General features: G+C 32.9%; 1 protein-coding gene across 1 annotated transcript in view; it reads left to right on the forward strand.

Annotated features, from left to right (window-relative positions):
* LOC140435700 (uncharacterized) overlaps positions 1–21518 on the forward strand; it is a 64512-nt gene that overhangs the window by 34453 nt on the left and 8541 nt on the right. Inside the window, exons 4-8 of the mRNA XM_072524421.1 lie at positions 3219–3438; positions 11765–12035; positions 16658–16895; positions 20404–21015; positions 21190–21378. Of these exons, the coding sequence (XP_072380522.1) occupies positions 3219–3438; positions 11765–12035; positions 16658–16895; positions 20404–21015; positions 21190–21378 (1530 nt within the window). The remainder of the gene's footprint in view (positions 1–3218; positions 3439–11764; positions 12036–16657; positions 16896–20403; positions 21016–21189; positions 21379–21518) is intronic.

Genomic DNA, 21518 nt, shown 5'->3' on the forward strand with positions numbered 1-21518 from the left:
ATTTTCATTATTGGATTATTTACTCAACTACTTTTTAAACTTCCTGAAATACAGAGATGTCCTAATTATAATCAGAATATAAATCGTTTTTACTAACAATCATAATATTTGTTATTTGACAATTAATTTATTATTTAAACATAGGTTATAATAAGCGCTGGGTATTTTTACACCCTGCTTGGTTTATTGCATGTAAATATATACAAGAAAATGGAGAACCAGTTACATTAATGGTATAAAGAGATAGACAACAATGTGGTACCACTAGATTTCGATTAGGACTTAAGTGATGTTCGTTCTAAAAAAGAATCCACAATACAGATTCTAAGCAGTCCACACAAGATTTACCCAGTGATCCTGAAGAGGCCATGTCAGAAAGCGGCCGAGAAGATGGTTTGCTAAGACCAAAGCCTGTAATATTCTTACGAACTTATCTCGGCTAAACGCAAAAGGTGCCAAAACCATATTAAAATGCTGGATATTGTCTTTTTTGGATGCTATGGTCAATAATATTGCTGTTGACTACGAGGAAATGCAAGCATTTATCGGACTTTTGTTCCTCTGAACCCTGGAAATTAGATGGCACAGCTCCAGATATTTTGTAGCTACTATATCCAAGAAAAGATTTTACCAAATAATTCAAGCTGTAAGGTTTGACGACGCCACTAAGAAGCAATAAAATTAGCCAGTTGATAATATTGCACCCATTCGAGAAATACTTGAAATGTTTGTCATTAACCGTTTTTCAGCATACAGTCCTGGATTCTATGTGACCATATATGAAATGTTGTAAGCATTCTGTGATCAAAGAAAATTTAGGCAGTATATAATCAACAAGCCAGTGAAATACGGAATCAAGATTTATGCCTTGGTGGACGCTAGATCATTTTTCACACAAAATCTCAAAATTTACACCAGCAAATAGCCCAAGGGACTATATCAACTACCCAACGATACAGCTAGTGTAGTAAAAAGGCTTATACGACCCATAAGTGGAACCGGGCAAAGCGTAACAACGGATAATAACTTTTCCTCTGTACCCTTAGCCAACTCCTTAGTGAACGGTCATTGCTTGACAACGATAGGTGCTTTGCGTAAAAACAAACCAAAAATTCCTCCTGAGTTGACAAATTTAAAAGGAAGACTTTTATGTAGTAGCATGTTTGCATATGGTGACGATGGAAACAAGTGTTTACTTCTATCTTCTTCTTCTTGCAGTACCGTCTTCTATCGGAGGTTGGCTACCATCACAGCAATCTTTACTTTGTTGGCTGCAGCTCTGAACAACTGTATTGAACTGAACCCATACCACTCCCCTAAATCCTCCCTACCACTCGCAACCAGGAAATTCCTTCTACGTCCCACATTTCTCTTTCCCGAGATTTTTCCTTGGATTATGAGTCTAAGCAGAGAGTACTTTTCTCCTCTCATTATGTGGCCCAGATATTCCAGTTTTTTCGTTTGTATGGTTTTTATGACTTCGCATTCCTTCCCCATCTTCAGCAGAACATCTTGATTTGTTACTCTTTCTGTCCATGGTATTTTCCACATTCTCCTGTAACACCACATCTCGAATGCCTCAATATTTTTGATGTTTATCTTTTTCAGTGTCCAGGCTTCCATGTCATACAGCAGAACGGAGAAAACATAGCACCTTAACATTCTCGTTCTTAAGTGTATATTTATGTCCCGGCTGCATAGGAATTTTTCATTTTCTCTATTCGCCTCTTGATTTCTCTTGCTTATATCATACGTACCAAAAAACTAAGAATGTATTACTGCTTTCAAGACTACACAGTGATGTGTACTGTAGATTTAGACAATCGCTGGTCGTTTGTTTTTGCAGCCCAAGTATTTTAACTATAAACAGGCAAATAATTTTCAATAATAACACTATTATTGTAATATCTCTAAGAAGCTACATTACAGAGCTTGACAAGCAACTTTTAATGTCCGATATTCAACGACGTTCTAATATCCCAAATCTTCCTTATAAGTTGAGACTTAGAATTCGAAATATAACCTGAGAAAAGCCATCAGTTACTCAAGAGACAACTTCAACTATAAAACCAAGATGTTCTTTTTACCCTGTAAGGAAGAATAGGTTTACCCAGCATTATTGTACTAACTGTAAGTTGCCGATAGGTAAAGAGCACACAAAAGAGTGTGAGCACACAACAAATTTTAATTGCCACCGCTGCGCGGCCTAGAAGAGGAAGAAATCTAATTTTATGCGTAATGCGTACTTTTTTGCAATAAATCAACTTATTTGTTTTATTCTTGGATAATGTGTATATTTGTTAGTTTAGTAGTTTTTTTGCAGTTTTGCTTTAACAAAAATGTAAGTTTATCGTTTTTATGGGCCAATAAACTTAACCAACAAGTACTAATGACTCATCTATTTGACCCATACCCATATGTAATGGTTACACTATACTACACTATTGGCGATGATGGCTGATCGTGTGATTGTCTATGATCGGCACAATCATCCTGAAAGAGTCCACACAATCGTCCGTAATAGTAAAGTTTGTTTAGCAGTAAATGGTTGACTTTAATTAGTATCGACTATAAACATCCTGGGTTAACCGATAATAGTATAAAAGGCCCGGTTTCAGGTAACAATGGTTTACCTCAGGTACAAGGTCTTAACAATGGGCCAAGTCAGATAAATTAAATAATATTTACGATTGCACTAATTGATGTCAACCATTTTCTACTAAACAAACTTTATGTCAAACCACAAGCATCAATTGATTCCCTTTAATGCGTCTCCGAAAAACTGACAATTCACGGGTTATAGGCGATCATAGAAAATGATCGGCAAGTATAGCCGAGTATGCCATCTAAACAGCCGTGATCGCCCTTACTTGTCTGTAATCGCCGATTATGAAGAGGGGCCGTTAGACAAAATCTAACACGCGAGTGATGGCGTAGTTTTTTGAGGTGTGAGTGATGGAAGATTAAAATATACAAAGAGGTACTAAAAACGTTATTTTATTTGCACCCCGTACGATTAGTAAATTATGTTACATCTACAATGTATTGTGTAAAATTTTTGTATATACAACAGACTTAAATGCCAGAGATAACCGGACGATAGGATCACTCTTTTACAAATATACTTGACCACCAACATGTTAAACATTTTAAAAAATACAAAAATAAAAGACAGAACCCAATAAAGCAAGTAGCTCTTTACTAATTTTAATTTTCAGCTCACAAAAACTGCAAACTATTCATAACTCACTCCGGTTTTCTAAGTACAATCGAAACTATTTATTACGCAGTCCCAGTATTAGCCATACCATTCCTTGGAGACCAGAGGACGAATGCTATAAGAATGGTCGAAATGGGTGTCGGATTAACTACAGGATTGGATGATATTACGGAACAAAAATTCGATATTATATTAAATCAACTTCTATATAATAATACGTAAGTTAATTGTCCTAAATCTTACAAATCTTACTATATTTTTTGTTGTTTATAGACTGTTTTAATATATAATTTTTTTATTTTATAATTGAAACAATTGTTATAGTGCAACAATGAGTTCAGAAAATAAGGCTGGGCCTTCACAATCCAAAAAGACAAGGAAACAAAATCGGGCTCTTACGATTGATGAACTGGAAGATCTAGTCAATCGTTCGCTAAAAGAGGGTTTTCAGACGAGGATACTGTATGCGAGATACTGTATGCGAGATACAGAATTTTCGATGGCGGCTGTATCGGATTCACGGGCATGCTCGTCAGTATGAAAATAGTAGCAGTGCAGTGCGGTTATATTTTTGGATTATGGATGTAGAAGAGTGTGTTATGCTGTGGTACATATTATATAAAAAGAAACTGAAAGAACGACGTAATTTGTGGGTTCATCCATAAAATTTTGGAAATTCAATTGAGTAAAAAAGACACAACTATGCGTAGAATTATTTCATCAAAAGAACGGCTTTCTATGACTTTTTAAAGTTAAAGTCTATGACTTAAATTTAAAATAAATATGTGTACTTATCTCCAATTTGTAAATTGTTTACCTCGCCCTAAATAAAAAATGACCGTATTCCTTTCACAATAATGTAGTTTGATATTCGTTAAATAATCAAAATTTCAATTAGCAAACTTTTAAAACTAAACTGTATACGTATGAAACAAAATATTAAACTATTCTACTATGTATTTATAATAAAAACATGTTTATTTCTTACCATATTCATTTTGCTGTACTGCAGTCATGGCCTCAAAATTGTCGCTTAGAATTTTCGACCCAGCACTGCTGCTTTTTATTTCTATTGCAGTAATCTGGCGATGCTGTATCCCATAGACAGGGATTTGATTATACCAAACAAATAAATTTGTCATTATCAAATACAGCACGCTCCATTATTTAACTATATTCAGAAAACACCTTCTTTTTTTCGTTGCTCATTCACAATTATTCGACAGAAAATCGCGCGTCTATGGAATGTGGTGCAAAAGTATTCGTGTCTGAAAGCGTTCATTTAACGTAATGGTTCTTCTGTATCTGGCATACGCATTCAGTCGTCGGCGACAGGAAGGTCCGAGATACTGAATTCGGTATCTCGCATACTGTATCCCTCGCGCGTCCCGTCTGAAAAGCTCCATTTGAGTCTATGTAATATCTGCGTCTCGGATACGCGTATCTCGGATACAGTATCCTCGTCTGAAAGGGGGTTAAGTGAAGACGAATCTTTTTTGTCTAGTGGGTCAGAATATATGAATTATGACTCGAGTTTTGAAGGAGAGGAAGAGGTACAACATTTAACAGTGATTTAGTGAGGCTAACTTCACTCTATAAAAGCCATCTATTTGCACGGCGGAACCGAATTGGACAGAAAATTCACAAGCTCCAAATGAATTGAAAATATTGAATTTCACAAGAAAACAAAAGTTGTTACTTCCTTATCCAGGGAATAGTCCAATTGATTTTTTTCCTTATTATTTGACCTTGAGTTTTTAAATTTTATGGTTGAAGAGACGAATAAAAATGGGGTTGTTGTTTTATCAATGAGTAGTGGAGACAAGTCGCCTATTGCTTTTTGGAAAATATTAACAATTGATGAATTTAAAGTTTTTCTTGGTTTTCTATTCCACATGGGAGTAGTGTTGCCCAAATGCAAGAACAAGACGAGACTTAGACAGTCTTGGTCTTGGTCTTTCGCCAAAACACTGGTCTTGGTCTTGGTCTTGGTATTGCACTCCCGGTCTTGGTCTTGGTCTTGGTCTTGGTCTTGCAGCAAGAGCCTTGCAAGTCTTGCAGTTACCCATTAATTAGCCTTTTGCTATTTATTAAACGTTACTTTAGATCTTAAAACAACGTAACAGAGTAAGTACATTTTAAGCTTGAATTAACATAGCAATAATAAAGACTAACCAAATTAATAAATGTCTAAATAACTGACACCGGGTGGGGTTTGAAGCGACGATCTAAGCGATCCGTGCCTATACTCTAACTAACTCAGCTCTCTACTTGAAAAAATAAAGACTAGTTAAAAAAGCAATGGTAATCAAAAGTAGTAGGTACATAATATATGTAATTGGTAATAAGGTAATAACTATATTTTTTTACATGTCCACCTTTTTTAGAGGTTATTAAAAAGCTTGTGATATCTCCACCGAATTTTGGTTTTTCGGGAAGAAATATTTGTAATTCCTTTTTGTGAAAAGATATTAGATGCTTCCTTAAATCTGACGTGTTTCTGTTGATCATTCTCATTTCAACCTTTTTATGTAGGCACAATTTACACAAAGCAATTTGGGATGCATGAATTATTTCGAAAAACTCATCAAATTTGCTTTTAGGTCTTTTAGATCTATAACTCTAACGCTCACTACTCGAACTAGAACTATTTGAATCTTTGTCCCTCATGTCAAATTGTAAACTTGTCACTCCGGGAACAACAAGGATTAGATGAAAAACAATTATTACATTAGACTCAATGGAAAGCTCAATTGGGAATAAAGTTAAGTGATGTCGAAAAAGTAACTACTATTATACTTAGTTACTTTGTGTTCGTTACTATCCAATACCCTAAGTATCTAATAACAAACTGAGAATTATATATCGTTACTTCATTATTCTAAATACTTCATTACTAACATTATCTGTTGTTAATTTGTCTCGGTACTTTTAAATATTAGCCACGTTCTTTCAGAAAATTTTGTTTAACCGAATGATCTCATCGCACACTCAGCAGAAACAATTTATAGTCTTAGGCCGATAAGATTTGTTTATTTAGATTCCTCCTGACTAAATTATAATGGGAAAAAAATTGAATTATTAAGTGGGTGTCCGTAACAATTATATTTTTTATTAGCTAGGGTGACATATTTAAAAAAATATCGATACGATATTACTGTCGGCGTCGCAATGCAAGAATATTATTTTTATGATTAGAGGGCGGCTATTCTCAAAATATGGACAATTAATTTCAGAGCGAAGAAGTCGTCTGCTGGAAAAGAATGTACAAAATATTTTATTTTTACATTGTAATTATGACCTCTGAGCACGTGTCAAATGTGTTTTTTTAATGAATATTTTGATTCGGTATGTATGTTTATGGTATTGTTTGTAATGCGCATAAGTCCAGTTTTTCAAATTTTTATTACATATTTTTTTGCGTCTCATAGAGTCTTTAAGCATATACCCGAACTACTATACTCGCTAAAACCACACTCACTCCTAACTGCAAGACGCAAGAGTCTCGCAGGCTTAGTCTTGTTCTTGCTTAAATCTTGCACGGTCAGTCTTGGTCTTGGTCTTGCTAAAATTAGGCGGTCTTGGTCTTGGTCTTGCAAAAATCCAAGAACAAGACCAAGACTGCAAGACCAAGACCGATTTTGGGCAACACTACATGGGAGCATTTCCGTTGCCCAGAATACAAGACTATTTTAAAACAGATAGATTATTTAATTTACCGATTTTTCGTGAACACATGATTTTGGAACTAACACATGGTTCGTGAACACATGGTTTTCTGTTCCATATGGGAGCATTTCAGTTGTCCAGACTACAAGACTATTTTAAAGAGATAGATTATTTAATTTACCGATTTTTCGTGAACACATGATTTTGGAACTAAAACATGGTTCGTCAACACATGGTTTTCTGTTCCACATGGGAGCATTACAGTTGCCCAGAATACAAGACTTTTTTAAAATAGATAGATTATTTAATTTACCGATTTTTCGTGAACACATGAGTAGAAATAGGTTTTTATTCATTTTGAGATATCTGCACTTTTACTCCGAAGAAGATGTGACCAATGAATCTAATAAAGATATTCTAAAAAAATAGGATGTATACTATATTATTTTAATGGCAAAATGGAAACCATATATTATCCGGGAAGAGAACTTTCTTTAGATTAGAGCATAATGCTGCGGCCAGGTCGATTGGCTTTTCGACAATATATTAAAAACAAACGACACAAGTATGGAATAAAGTTGTATATGTTGACCGAGTCAAACGGAACGGTGCTTAGATTTCGTGTTTATACAGGGGCAAATGATGCAGAGCTAAGCGGTATGGGACACGATTCAAAAGTCGTCATGAATTTGATGGATCAATGGCCATGCCCTATATATGGACAATTACTAATATGCCCTTATCAATAGAAAACTTATAGCACTGGGACGTTAAGGGCCAACTTAAAAGATAATCCTCAAGAAATTTCGAAGAGAAAGTTAAAAAAAGAAGAAAAAGTATCTTTATTCAAAGATGACATACATGTTGGCAAATAGAAGGACAAGCGCGAGGTATTCTATATAACTTAGCAGTATAAAGACGAATTTTGAATATTTATCAACGAAAGAGGGAAAGAAGTTCGAAAACCTATGGTTATTATGGAATATAACAAGTATATGTCCATAATTGATCATCAAGATCAACTTTTATCGTAATACACTTGTGAAAGGAAAATCATCAGATGGTACAAAAAAATTCTTTATTCATATAGTCCAAATTCTTATGTTGAATGCCTTAAAACTTTATAATATATACTCTGGCGAGAAAAAATGCCTTTGTACGATTTTAGGCTATGTATAATAAATCGGCATTTACCAATAAAACCACCACTTGAAATTGCTCCTAAAACTACACAACCAAGCCACACTCTTAGTAAGATAACTGAGACATACCAAGATAAAAACAATTACAATAACTAGAATAAAGCAAAAAAGATGTCGCCAATGCACCAAAGACGGAAAAGGACGAAAACGCAACATGTTCCAGTGCAACGAATGCGATGAAAAACCAGGGCTGTGTCCAGAATGTTATTAATGTTTTAACAAATATCATAGTTTGTAATATATGTCCTCGTTGTTATATATAGCCCAGTCTGGTTATACAAAAATCATCGATTTCACGGCAAAATGTTTCGCAGATTTCTGAAGCTTTTAAGACATAGGTGGGGGTTACTAGATGACGAATAGATAAAAAGATACTCCTATTTTTACCTTGCGTTTTTTTTAAACAATAATTTATGGTCAGAATTTGATTTTTTATCTATAAGTTTTTTCCCTTATAATTTAAATAAACAATATTTATACCATTTTTTTATATCAAGAATATCTTTATTTTCCCGTTTTTTCAATTAAAATTGATAAATAATTTACGGAGATATTTGCAAAAAAGCAGTTTTTTTGCACTAATTTATAAATTTAATTAATTTTTTTATTAACAAAATAAAATGTTATTAATACATTTCAACATTAAGGAAATACCGTCCTTTAAATTTGTGCGAAATTTCCCCCCGATCGGTCAAATAGTTTAAAAGTTATTCAATTTGTTTATCCCTGGGACTAATTATTTAAACCATTGAACTTGCTTTATGAATGATGCTAGACACATTTAACAAATTTCATAGGATTCTTTAAGACTTATTCTATCTCAGAAGTTAAATGAATATTGAGTTTTCATCGAAATTATTTACAAAATAAACGTTTGAAAAAGGGGTATGTTTTTTACTTATAAACAATTGTAATAACTTCTATATTTTTCAAGCTACAGACTTGTACGTACAACCATTAGATAGCTGGTAAAAAAACTCACATTTGAACAAAAATAAACCTTCTATGAACAATAGGAACGAAGTTAGCGACAATTTTTTTGTTAATTATATCTCCATTTTTTATAAACATTAAGAAGTAAAATTTGCACAAATTTTGAATGAAAATCTAAACTTTATATTGAATTTTATAGCTATAAAATTCATCCAATTTTTTGAAACTTAAAACCTTTCGAAACGAAGTTACTTTCGAAAGATCGACATAGGAAAATGGAGGGAAACTGTTTTAGCTCCTCGCTGCAAAATTTAATATTATGGTTACGGATTTATCATTCAAAAGCTTCAACAGTTCTGTAGGAATTTCATCAGGTCCATTTGCTTTTCCATTTTTAGCGTTTCTTATTGCGTATTCTACTTCTTCTTTCAATATGTCTGGCCCAGTTTCATTGATTATCTGAGTTAAGTTGTTTCTATCGTCTTCAAATAATTCATTCATGTATTCTGTCCATCTTTTTATTTTATTCTCTGGATCTACAATAAGATTTTCATCTTTGTCTTTAAGTTTACCTATTTGGCATTTCTTTATGCTTCCTGTTATCTCTTTTACTTTTTTGTGCATATTGAACGCATTGTACTTTTTCTCATAGGTTACCATTTCTTCACATTGTTCTTTTTTCCACTCCTCTTTGGCTTCTTTTATTCTCTTTTTTATGTGTTTATGTATTTCTTTGTATTTGTCTGGGTAATTCTTCATCTTTCTTCTTTGTTCTATCAAGTCTAGTATATCTAGTGTCATCCACCCCTTATTCTTTGTTGTTGTTTTTGTAAGATGTTTCTTTCCTGCTGTTTGTATAGCTGTATTTATGTACTTTAATTTTTGGCTAACGTTGTTTGTATCGTTAATTTGTTGCTGCACTGAACGGAGGTTTTCATTTATTTCTTCTCCTGTTTCTTGTCGTATATTTTTGTTTCTAAGTTTATTTAAATCTAGTGCCTTTCTGTGTAGTCTTCTAATCTTTTTTGGTCTCGCTTTGGTCTATCACAGTAACTACCGGGTTATGATCTGAGCCTATATCAGCTCCTGGGTACGTCTTAGTACATTTAACAGTATTATGATACCTCCTTGCTATCGTAATGTAGTCTATTTGATTTCTCACTATTTTTTCTTTGGTATAATGTGGAGATGTCCATGTATATAACCGTCGAGGAGGTAATTTGAAAAAGGTATTTGTTATTACGAAGTCTTCACTTTGGCAAAATTGAATCAATCGATCTCCTCTGTCATTTTAACACTTTCCTATGTCGATCTTTCGAAAGTACCGTCGTTTCGAAAAATTAGATAAATTTTATAGCTATAAGTTTTAATATAAAGTTTAGATTTTCATTCAAAATTTGTGCAAATTTTACTTCTTAATGTTTATAAACAATGGAGATATGATTTTTTAAAAAATAGTCACTAACTTCGTTCCTATTGGTCATAGAAGGTTTTTTATTTTTTAATGTGAGTTTTTTACCAGCTGTCCAATGGTTGTACGTACAAGTCTGTAGCTTGAAAAATATAGAAGTTATTATAATTGTTTATAAGTAAAAAACATACCTCTTTTTCAAACGTTTATTTTGTAAATAATTTCGATGAAAACTCAATATGCATTTAAATTCTGAGATAGTCTAAGTCTTAAAGAATCCTATGAAATTTGCTGAATGTGTCTAGCATCATGCATAAGGCAAGCTCAATAGTTTAAATAATTAGCCTCAGGGATAAACAAATTAAATAACTTTTAAACTATTTGACTGATCGGGGGGAAATTTGGCACAAATCTAAAAGATGGTAATCCGTTGATGTTTAAATATATTAATACCATTTTATTTTGTTAATAAAAAAATTAATTAAATTTATAAATTAGTGCAAAAAACTGCTTTTTTGCAAATATCTAAATAAATTATTTATCAATTTTAATTAAAAAAACGGAAAAATAAAGATATTCTTGACATAAAAAAATGACATAAATATTGTTTATTTAAAATATAAGGGAAAAAATTTATAGACAAAAAATCAAATTGTGACCATAAATTATTGCTTAAAAAAACGCAAGGTAAAACTAGAAGTATCTTTTCATCTATTCATCATCTAGTATCCCCCACCTATGTCTTAAAATCTTCAGATATCTGCGAAACATTTTTCCACCTTTTTTTTTAACCAGACTGGGCTAATACCTATGTCTTAGTTTTTGTTATTGAACTAACATGTTTTTTTACTAAATGTATGTGCCATTTTGAAAAAAAGTTTATTCAGTTTTTTATTTTTTTAGTATCTTTGATACTTTGCTCCTATTTTGTATTCTAAATACCATTTTGTGTTCTTATTTTTATATTTTCCTAATAATTTTTTTTGTATAAGGCCCCGTACGCAGTTGCCGACTTCTGACAATATTATTTCGATAAAATTTGTGACCGGCCACTTAAGTGGTCGATTTTTTTTCCTCTTCTGAAGGCTGTTTTTCCCACAAATGCTTTACTTACAATATAAAGTTTTGTTTATTTGTTAAATGTCCCTAAAATAAAGTTAAAATGTATTCTGGCCTCTGACGACCAATAACTACTAATGTCGCGACAGCGAATGGGTTAAGAGACGATTGGAGAGAGAAACTCACTAAAATATCTTCAAAACTTTGCTATCAACAGAAAAATAACTTTTGAATAGTTGAATATCTAAAAAATATTCATTTTAATTTCAGCTACAAGAAAAATATTCAAAGGAGATCCGCATTGATGAGAGATCGTCCTGTTAAACCAATGGACCTATTTGTCTATTGGGTGGAGTATGTTATTCGGCACAAAGATCTATCCCATATGCGAGTAGCAGGTTTGGAACTAACGTGGTACCAGTACTTACTTCTAGATGTTCTTTTAGTCTGGAGCGTAGGAGTTCTATTTGTAATATTTATTATTTATTATATGTCAAATCTTTTGTTGTCTGGGTGTGGACGAACGAAAAAGGTGAAAACCAATTAAATGTTTTACTAGCAAATTGAGCCTATTAATGTTACTATTATTACTTAAGATATAATTTACTAGAAACTAACTAGTTACTATGATGGCTTCAGAAAGCAGAAAATTGCTGTATTTCTTGTTTAAGCAATAAACGTCGATATAATTATAAGCTTACTTTTGTTGCAGTACGCCAGCCTTTCTTAACCTGTATGGCGCGCGCCCCTTAACTCTACGTGTGGGCAACAGCACATAAAAATTAATAAAAAAAAAAACGATATACTTATAATGAAAAAAATTGTTTGTGCTTTTATTTTCAGTAAAGAAAAGGTATCATTTACTTTCGCCCAAAATTAAAATCTAGATTTATAACTAAATTCTCTTTGATTTCGCAGCTTGCAATAAAGTCTATGAAGATTTCTTCTTCTGCAGTTTCAGCTCTTGGAGAGCTTCAGAATGGATTCCTAACCAACTTGTAATCTGCTACCAATTTATTGTCAGTAAGAAAATATTTTTTTAAATCGTACCAATATGTCTAAATGACTTTCTATTATCACAAAAGCAACATTCATATGGACGACTTTCTGCAGAAAGGGACCAACCCACAAATAGCACAAGCTGAGAAAAAGGAAGTTAAAGTTTCTGCGACAAAAAAATTGTAGCTCATTTAAATTTATTTGACGAAAGTTCGTAAATGGGTTAATACATTAGAATTATGTTTCTTCAAAATGTTAGTGTTAAAATAATAGTGCAGCTATGCATATATACAGTGTGTAAAAACCAAATGGAATAAATTCATTATTTAGGTTACTGTACATATTTATAAAAAATCCCGAAACACGTCAAATTTAAATTATTATAACTTGACATTCTTTAACGTAAAAATGCAACCCCTACCTTCAACCCCCTTAAAATGACAGGTACAACCCCCAGTTTTTAAAATAGGAAGTATAGGCTTGTGATATATCGTTTGAAAGGTCTTTTCATTCTCCATTCAAAAATGTTATCGCTTTCAAGTTTATTAAGATTAATTAAGATAAAATAAATTAAAATCATGTGGTTACCGAAATTCGCTAAAATATACTCAAAACTTATTTCCCGTTTAGGTCTTGATAATGAGAAAGTGAACAAAAACCATAGCAATGTGGTTTTTAGATGGTAACCATTAAAAAACTTTAAAGAATTTCCGTGGCAACGTTATTTTAACACGCATTAGTAAATTGTTTTATTTAAGTTGTCAGTATTTTAATTTAAGTAAAAAGTTCATTCAATTCAATTCTGAAAAATGGTTAGATTAACGGAAATGCATAAAATAACAGTTTTACAAATGATTGGTTACGGAGATAACACCCGAACACAACAGGAAGTAACTCGCCTATTTCATGAGAAATTTCCTAATTTACCGCCTATATCCCAATGAACAATAAGTAAAATAGAGAAGCAGTTTCGCGAGTTTGGTCATGTAAGGCAGATAAAAAAAGCAGCTGCCAATGCACTGAGTGATGAACTCAAATTAGATGTGTTGCTTGAGTTTCAGGAAAATCCACATACATCGAGTAGACAGGCATCCACTACATTCAATGCTAGCCATACATCGATAGTAAACATATTAAAAGAAAATAAATTGCATCCCTATAAGATGATTCCTACTTAGGAGCTCATGGAAGACGATTTTAATAGGAGAACTTTTTTTTGTGAGCAAATGATGGACATGTTGGATAACAATATTATCCAATTATAAGACGGTATGTTTTCTGATGAGTGTACTTTTTCACTTAACGGTTATGCTAATCGGCAAAATTGCCGCTACTGGGCCACCGAAAATCCTCACTGGATGAGAGAAGAACACACTTAATACCCTCAAAAGGTTAATGTTTGGGCAGGGATTGTAGGAAACAATATCATTGGTCCCTTTTTCATTGAGGGCAACTTGAATGGTAACAATTATTTGGCACTACTTCAAAATGATGTCATTCCAACGTTGGCAAATTTATATCCTGATCCAGGAAACCCTTAAGTTCCAGCGAATACGATATGGTTTCAGCAGGATGAAGCACCACCACATTACCAACTTAATGTCCAGCAGTACCTCGATACAATATTTCCCAATCGGTGGATAGGGAGGCGAGGATCGATTGAATGGCCAGCGCGATCACCTGATCTTACATTATTAGATTTCTTTTTATGGGGATATGTGAAGAGCCATGTGTACAAAACTAAACCTTCTGATTTAAATGACTTAAAAGAACGAATAACGCTTGCGATTAGGTCGATCACGCCTGTTATGTTAAATAATGTTAGAAGACATCTACTTCATTAACATTCATAGTTATTTTTCGTGTTCTACATTTTATTACGTTTTGCATTACATTTTAGTTTTTGATTGTATTGTAGCGAATTTCGGTAACCACATGATTTTAATTTATTTTATCTTAATTAATCTTAATAAACTTGAAAGCGACAACATTTTTGAATGGAAAATGAAAAGACCTTTCAAACGATATATCACAAGCCTATACTTCCTATTTTAAAAATTGGGGGTTGTACCTGTCATTCTAAGGGGGTTGGAGGTAGGGGTGACATTTTCACGTTAAAGAATGTCAAGTTATAATAATTTAAATTTGACGTGTTTCGGGATTTTTTATAAATATGTACAGTAACCTAAATAATGAATTTATTCCATTGGGCTGTTACACACTGTATGTATAAAAGTGGGTTGAAAAGTGGGTTGGTTACTTTTTGCATTTTAAGAAATGAACTCTTTAGAAAAGTTTTATTGAAATTATTACATTTAATACAACAAATGACCCAGCTAGAAAAACTCGCTTTGATAGACCCATCGGTTAGGGAAGAAGAGGAAAACCTAGAACAAGGTTCTTTGACAACATCGATGAAGACATGAGAAATATGGGAATACGTGCTTGGCTGGGGAAGGCGATAAAAGTGCATTCTGTTAAATTGAGTGCTGAAGTGTTGCTTCAGTCGCGTCATGAGACGAGTCGCCACTGGGACACAGACTATATATATATATATATATATATATATATATATATATATATATATATATATATATATATATACAATAGCACTAAAGGCCTTAGAGGCCCAGGGCTTGGAAAGTTTGTTCTTTCTTCATCTTTTGAAGTTTGATCTTCTCTGGCTCGATATGTGTTATTTATTTTTCTTTTCTGGCCTTCTAGTCCAATTTTTTCCATCTTTTTCTACCTCTTGATTCCATCTATTTTTTGACCTTCCTTTTCTCTTTTTTGAAGCTATAATGTAGTTTACTACTCTTTTTGGAGTCCTCGTGTTCGGCATCCTTTCTAGGTAACCTCGCTATTTTAGTGTCTGTGTCTTTATGACTCCTATTATATTAGGTTGATTATATAATTCCTTTAACTCATCATTTGATATTCTTATCCATAAACCGTCCCTTATTATCCCTCCATATATCGTCCTCAGGATTTTCCTTTCCCATATCTCCAGTAAATTTTGTTCAGTTTTTGTCATTGTCTATGTCTCACTGCAGTATGTTACTATTGGTTGTATAGTTGTTTTGTATAACTGTATACTTTGCCTTTCTTGATAAAAACTTGCTTTTCAACATTCCACTAAGAGCATGTACACCTTCTATTGCCTGCCATTATTCTAGCTTGTATTTCTTCTGTAATGCTAAGTTTACGTGATATTATTGTACCTACGTATGTAAATCTTTCTACCATTTCGAATTCGTATGATGATCCTTCTTCTACTTCTACTTTAAACTTTTGTCCATCCCTGAATTGATTATCTGTCCACTGCATACATTTTGTTTTAGTTTCATATATGTAAAGTCCCATTTTCTTTGCTGCTTTTACTATTGTCTGTACCATCCCCTGTAGCTCTTTTTTTCCTCTTGCCAGCAACACTACATCATCCGCAAATGCCAAGACTTGCTGTCTTTTATAATCTAGGAGTCCTTCTCTATTGATTTTCGCTTCTCGCATTATTTTTTCTAGGCATAAATTAAAGAGTAATGATGACAAAGGATTGCCCTGCCTTAATCCTTCGTTTACTAAAAATTTGTCCGATGCATGATTGTTTACTTTGACTCTGTTTTCTGTATTCTCTAAAGTAAGATGTATCATGTTACGCAACTTTCTGCTAACTTCCAGTTCCTCAAGGGTCTCTTTTAATTCCTTCCTCTTTATTCTATCGTATGCTTGCTCGAAGTCGATGAATAGCGCTATCGTTGGTAAGTTGTATTCATAGCTTTCTGCTTGTAATTATCTGATTACAAATACTTGGTCCGTTGTGCTTCTCCCTCGTCTAAATCCGCACTGATATTCGGGGACACAGATTAGTCATTTAAATAAAATTATATTAGTAAATAAAAAGAATTACTATTAACTACTATGGGACTACTATATCTGAAGTTAATCTAATTAATCTACTTTAAGATACTTATACCAAAAATATTATTATCTAGAAATTTTATCAAAAAATGTACAAACATGTAATTTCTATGAAGTCCAAGGGCAACCACTTGTTATTGTTGTAATCGGTTTTACTATTTGTTATAAGCTTATATTTTATCATCAGTAGTGTATAATAATTTATTAAATACATATCGACATCCTATGATTTGAGGTTAAAAAATGCGTTTCGATATAAAATTTGCTATAATATTATTTTGCAATGCATTGGGGTTAGTGAATTCTTCAAATATTTTACTTGTGTTTAATCACTTTGGAAAAAGTCACTATTTTCAAGGAAAATCATTGGGACATGGTCTTGCAAGAGCTGGTCATAATGTAACGATGGTGAGCGTTTTTCAGGACAACCAAAAAGTGCCAGGATACGAAGAGGTTTATCTTGATGGAATGATTAGTAATTTAGGTATCGTATGCAAATATTTATATACACAATAAACCTTATATATAGACTAAATTTTCTTTTAAATGTTTTGGGGATATTTTATCAATTTTGCGGTTTTACAATTTTGTTTTTTTCTATTCTATCTATTCTTATTAAAAGTTGAAGTTATCGTTTGATATTATTCTATCTCGAAGGGTAGTGCCAAAATGGTGGCCGAAAAAAATGGTGGCTATCTCTGACGTATTGCATCTCTGACTCTAATACCGTCTCATTTATGTATTTTTATTTTCTACTATGATCTATTTAGTTTTCTTCAAGTTGAGCTTGAAAATATACCAATCCCAAATCTTCTTGTTCATTAGATTTTGAAGTTCATAAATGCGTTCCTTTTTATCTGATACATTTTGGGATAGTTGTTTCTGTTCGATTGTTTCAACAATCTCTTTTAATTTATTTTGTAGGTGAAAGGTATCATGCTTTTTTTATAGTTTTCATTACATTCTTTTTTATGAAATTCTATGGAATTTTCTTAAATCTTATCTTCTGTCTGATTATTGTGTGGATTCTCGTGGATTTGTTTTATTTTTATTTCTGACTTCTCTTCTGTGTATTCGTTTTATCTTTATTTCTGTCTTCTTAAGCTAGCGAAATGAAGACGTAAGATAAGAACTGTATATCTACTTGATCTTACATGTTTGGTTTTTTCATTGCATTTCGTGGTCCAAATACATATATCTTTCCACAACTTGTATGGGCGATTTCTTGATTTCTGTTTTGCTCATTGGGGACAAGATTCGTCACCATTTTTATTTTCACATAGTTTTTTTTTTCTTTTTTTCCCTTTTCTACTAAGTCGTCTGTTATAAGAACAATGTCATTGGTATATCAGAGATGATTTAGTTTCTCTCCATCGATGTTATTATTCTTTGAGTCCCACTCTAATCATTCAAATGCGTACTTCATGACTGTTATAAATAGGTTTGGTGACAAAGTGCCCTGTCACACCCTTTTACCAGTTTTTATTTTCTAAGTCATGCAATGAAGGTTACAGTTGTTTGTTGCATTTTCATAAAATATTCGCACTGTGGCAAATGCTTTATGGAAGACAACAAAAACTAGAACCAGAGGTTTATTATATTCGATATACTTTTCAACTAAAGTTTAAGGTACTGAGATGGTCATTTGTTCCGTGGCCTGACCGAAACCCTGCTTGTTCTTCTGACTGGTAGAGATCGAATATTGCTTCCAATCTGTTTGCCAGTATTCGAGTAAAGAGTTTGTGTAGGTGGTTTATTAAAGATTCTTGATCTAGTCAGTGCATATATCATCCACACCTGTACCATTTCTGTTATTTAACATATCGATGCTGTCATGAAGGTCTTTTATGTTGAATGTTGTTTCTAGGTAGTTTGCCTCTTGATTAAGATTTTTAATTATTTTACTTGATTGGATATAAGGTTGCAGGATCTTGAAGTCACCTCTATGTTATATAACCAGGTTCTATGCTATTTTGCTACTATGTATCATGTCCATGTTTTCCTGCGTTTGGATCCATTTTGTCTTTGTAGCTTGACTTAGTTGTTAAAGTACGGCTGTTCAACTTTTTCTTTTCTAAAAGGATTCTCAAGAGTTTTTCAGGTCGTTTCAGGTCTTTAGGTTCACTAGATATTCCAGGGACACATTATTGTCTGCACTCTATAAGAATTGCTTTCCTGGACGTATTTTTTATTTATCTGGTCTTGATTCCAGATTTTGTATCTCATAGTATAGCATAGTTGCAATTTTTTGTCTTCTTTAAGTTAAATCTTTTTCCGAATGAGATAGTTCTAGGCCTGATAGCTGGCTTGATATATATACTACGTGGTCTATGTTGTAGCCTTTTTTCCATACTTTATTTTGGAACGATGGTATAAGTTTTCGATGGTGAATTAATGCAAAATCAATAGTTTCTAATCAAACCTCTATACTTTCTTAATTTGCGCCAGATTCTGCGTAACCTCATAGAATACTGTTGATGTTAAAATCTCCCAAATCAATCGGGTTGGACTTTGAGTTGAGTGGAGACGAAAATATAAATGGCTGCCTTGGTGATTTATATACCGAACTTTCATTGATTTTTAGCTTGTTTAAGTTTAGTATTTCTACATTTGGTAAAGAGCATGCGAAAAGAAGCACCGGATTGATTTTCGCCGTAAAATCTACAAAGTAACTACACTTTCATCAAAGAATCTATTCTGAAAGTAGTTTGGACTCGTTCCGATAATGTGGCAAAAGCCGAATTGAATTTGAATATGATTTAAGTATCATAATAGTTGTTCTATTTTCTTTTTGAGACCAATCATTAAACTGAATAAGATCAATTGGGAAATAGGTAGAGCAAAAATGAAAAGGAAAGAGAAAGCCCAACCACTTTAAAATCCGGTCACATTTTCTATCATGTCAGAAATAACGATGGAAATGGAAGTATTTAATTAATAAAAAATTAGCTAAGAATGTAATATTAGTAAAAGCAGTTTCCACAACAGTTTTGCTTGCAAAATTCCAACTAAACACCTGTTACTCCATAAAGATTATTAAGGTGTATGCGACAACATCGGGTCACACCGAGGAAGAAATAGAACAATTTTATGAGGACTTGTACACAGCTGTTACAGAAGACCATGACATTTCACGATCAAACAAGTTATTCCAGAGCTCATCTAAAAGCCAATAGGAAGGGTACAACATGTAGAATCGGAGAATACTAACCCGGTCAAGTCGCGAATGTTTTTCAGCCAGGATATTTGTCGTCTACCAGGACCCCTTTTTCCTTCGATTTTACCCTTCATAATTAGCTGTAATCACTCGTACTTATCATTCCTAAGTATGTGCTCCTAATATGCTGTCTTTCGCCTTTTAATGGTGGTCAAAAGTTCTCTGTCTCCCCCCATTCCGTGCAACACCGTTTCGTTCGTAATATCATCGGTCCATGGTGCTATTTCCATATAATGTTACCACAGTCTGTTGGTTCCAATAGAGATTTCTCTTTAGTCATTCCTTTTCTGTTTAGACATTCCATGAGTTATGTTTGTTTAACTTTGTCGAAAGCTTTCTCATAGTCTATAAACGCAATGAAAAGATCTTTTTGTTGTTGTTGTTGTTGTTGTTGTTGTTGTTGTTGTTGTTGTTGTTGTTGTTGTTGTTGTTGTTTGACCAGATATATCATGGGAGGAAATTCAAGATGCTCTCAAAAATAATGAAAAGTAATAGAGCTCTGGGGGAAGATGGTGTCATTGAGGCAATTAAGACAACTGAGACAATTAATTTCTCACACAATGAGAAAACATTCCAAATAAGTATAAACATTCGGTTACAATCCTCATTCATGAAAAAAGAGATAAATTTGGTCTTGAAAGCTGTAGCCTCTTATATTGTTCATAAGTCATTCTCCTGCGTTTTTTAACTAACTTTTGTCCGATAATATATGAAAGATCGTTTTTAAGATACACAGTAATTTTACTTTACTTACTAAATAACTTGTTATTTTTAGGTATGAATACAAATTTTATAACAGTTTCGAAATTTACGGCCTTACTGTTTCCAGTTTTCGTCCAACCAATAACATTAAACTTCACTGAGAAAACATTAAGCCATCCGAAATTTCAGGAATTGTTGGATTCAAAAAAACAGTTTGACGTCATCATATTAGAAGATACCTTAAACACAGCTCTTAAGGGACTATCTTGGCATTTTAAAGCACCCTTAATACTCTATAGTCCCTTTGCTCCAATGACAACGTTCCACATTACTGCAGGCAATTCAGCCCCTCCGTCTTATATACCCAATACTTTAAACGGTTATTCAAGCCCCATGAACTTTTGGCAACGATCGTTTAACAGTTTTGTTTATTTGGTCGATGTTCTCCTTAGTAATTTTCTATCTTACCCCAGTCAAGAAGCACTTATGAAGAAATACTTCCCAGGATGTCCTGATTTGGCAGCTATCGACAAAAATATTTCGCTTTTCTTAATTAATGACCACGAGAGTATTAATGCGCCTATTTCTCATGTACCGAGTATGATTGACATTTTGGGCTTTCACCTAAAAGACAGAAATGAACTTCCAAACAATTTACAAAAATATATGGATGCTGCTAAAGAAGGTAAGTATACAACCATTAATTTGTTTTCATAACCATTTTATTCCATTATTCTAGTAAATTATATTAATACAAAAAACAATTTTTATTCATAAGTGTTTTATTCATAAAACGATTTTTAGCTTTTTTTTTTATAAAAATAGACCTTCAATTTGTGTCATGATATTTTTCTTCAAGGTGTGATCTTGTTCAGCTTCGGTTCATTCGTGAATCCCTCGCAAATGGACCCTCAAATTAAACAAGCCTTCTTAAATTCACTTGGTAAACTTAGCCAAAAAGTTTTATGGAAAACTGATGAGGATAATATTCCTGGTAAACCAGATAATGTAATATTGCATAAATGGCTTCCACAAGAAGATATTTTAGGTAAGAAACAAATATTAAACTTACAATATGTACAATAAAATTACTCGAAATTCAATTCAAAAGTTTGATTTTAATTCGCCCATTCTTCAGTTCTATTCAACTTGGAGTATTTTACTTAACGTCAAGCAAAAATGTCAGAT

This window comes from Diabrotica undecimpunctata, chromosome 3, assembly GCF_040954645.1.
Source record: "Diabrotica undecimpunctata isolate CICGRU chromosome 3, icDiaUnde3, whole genome shotgun sequence".
Taxonomy (NCBI): Eukaryota; Metazoa; Arthropoda; class Insecta; order Coleoptera; family Chrysomelidae; genus Diabrotica; species Diabrotica undecimpunctata.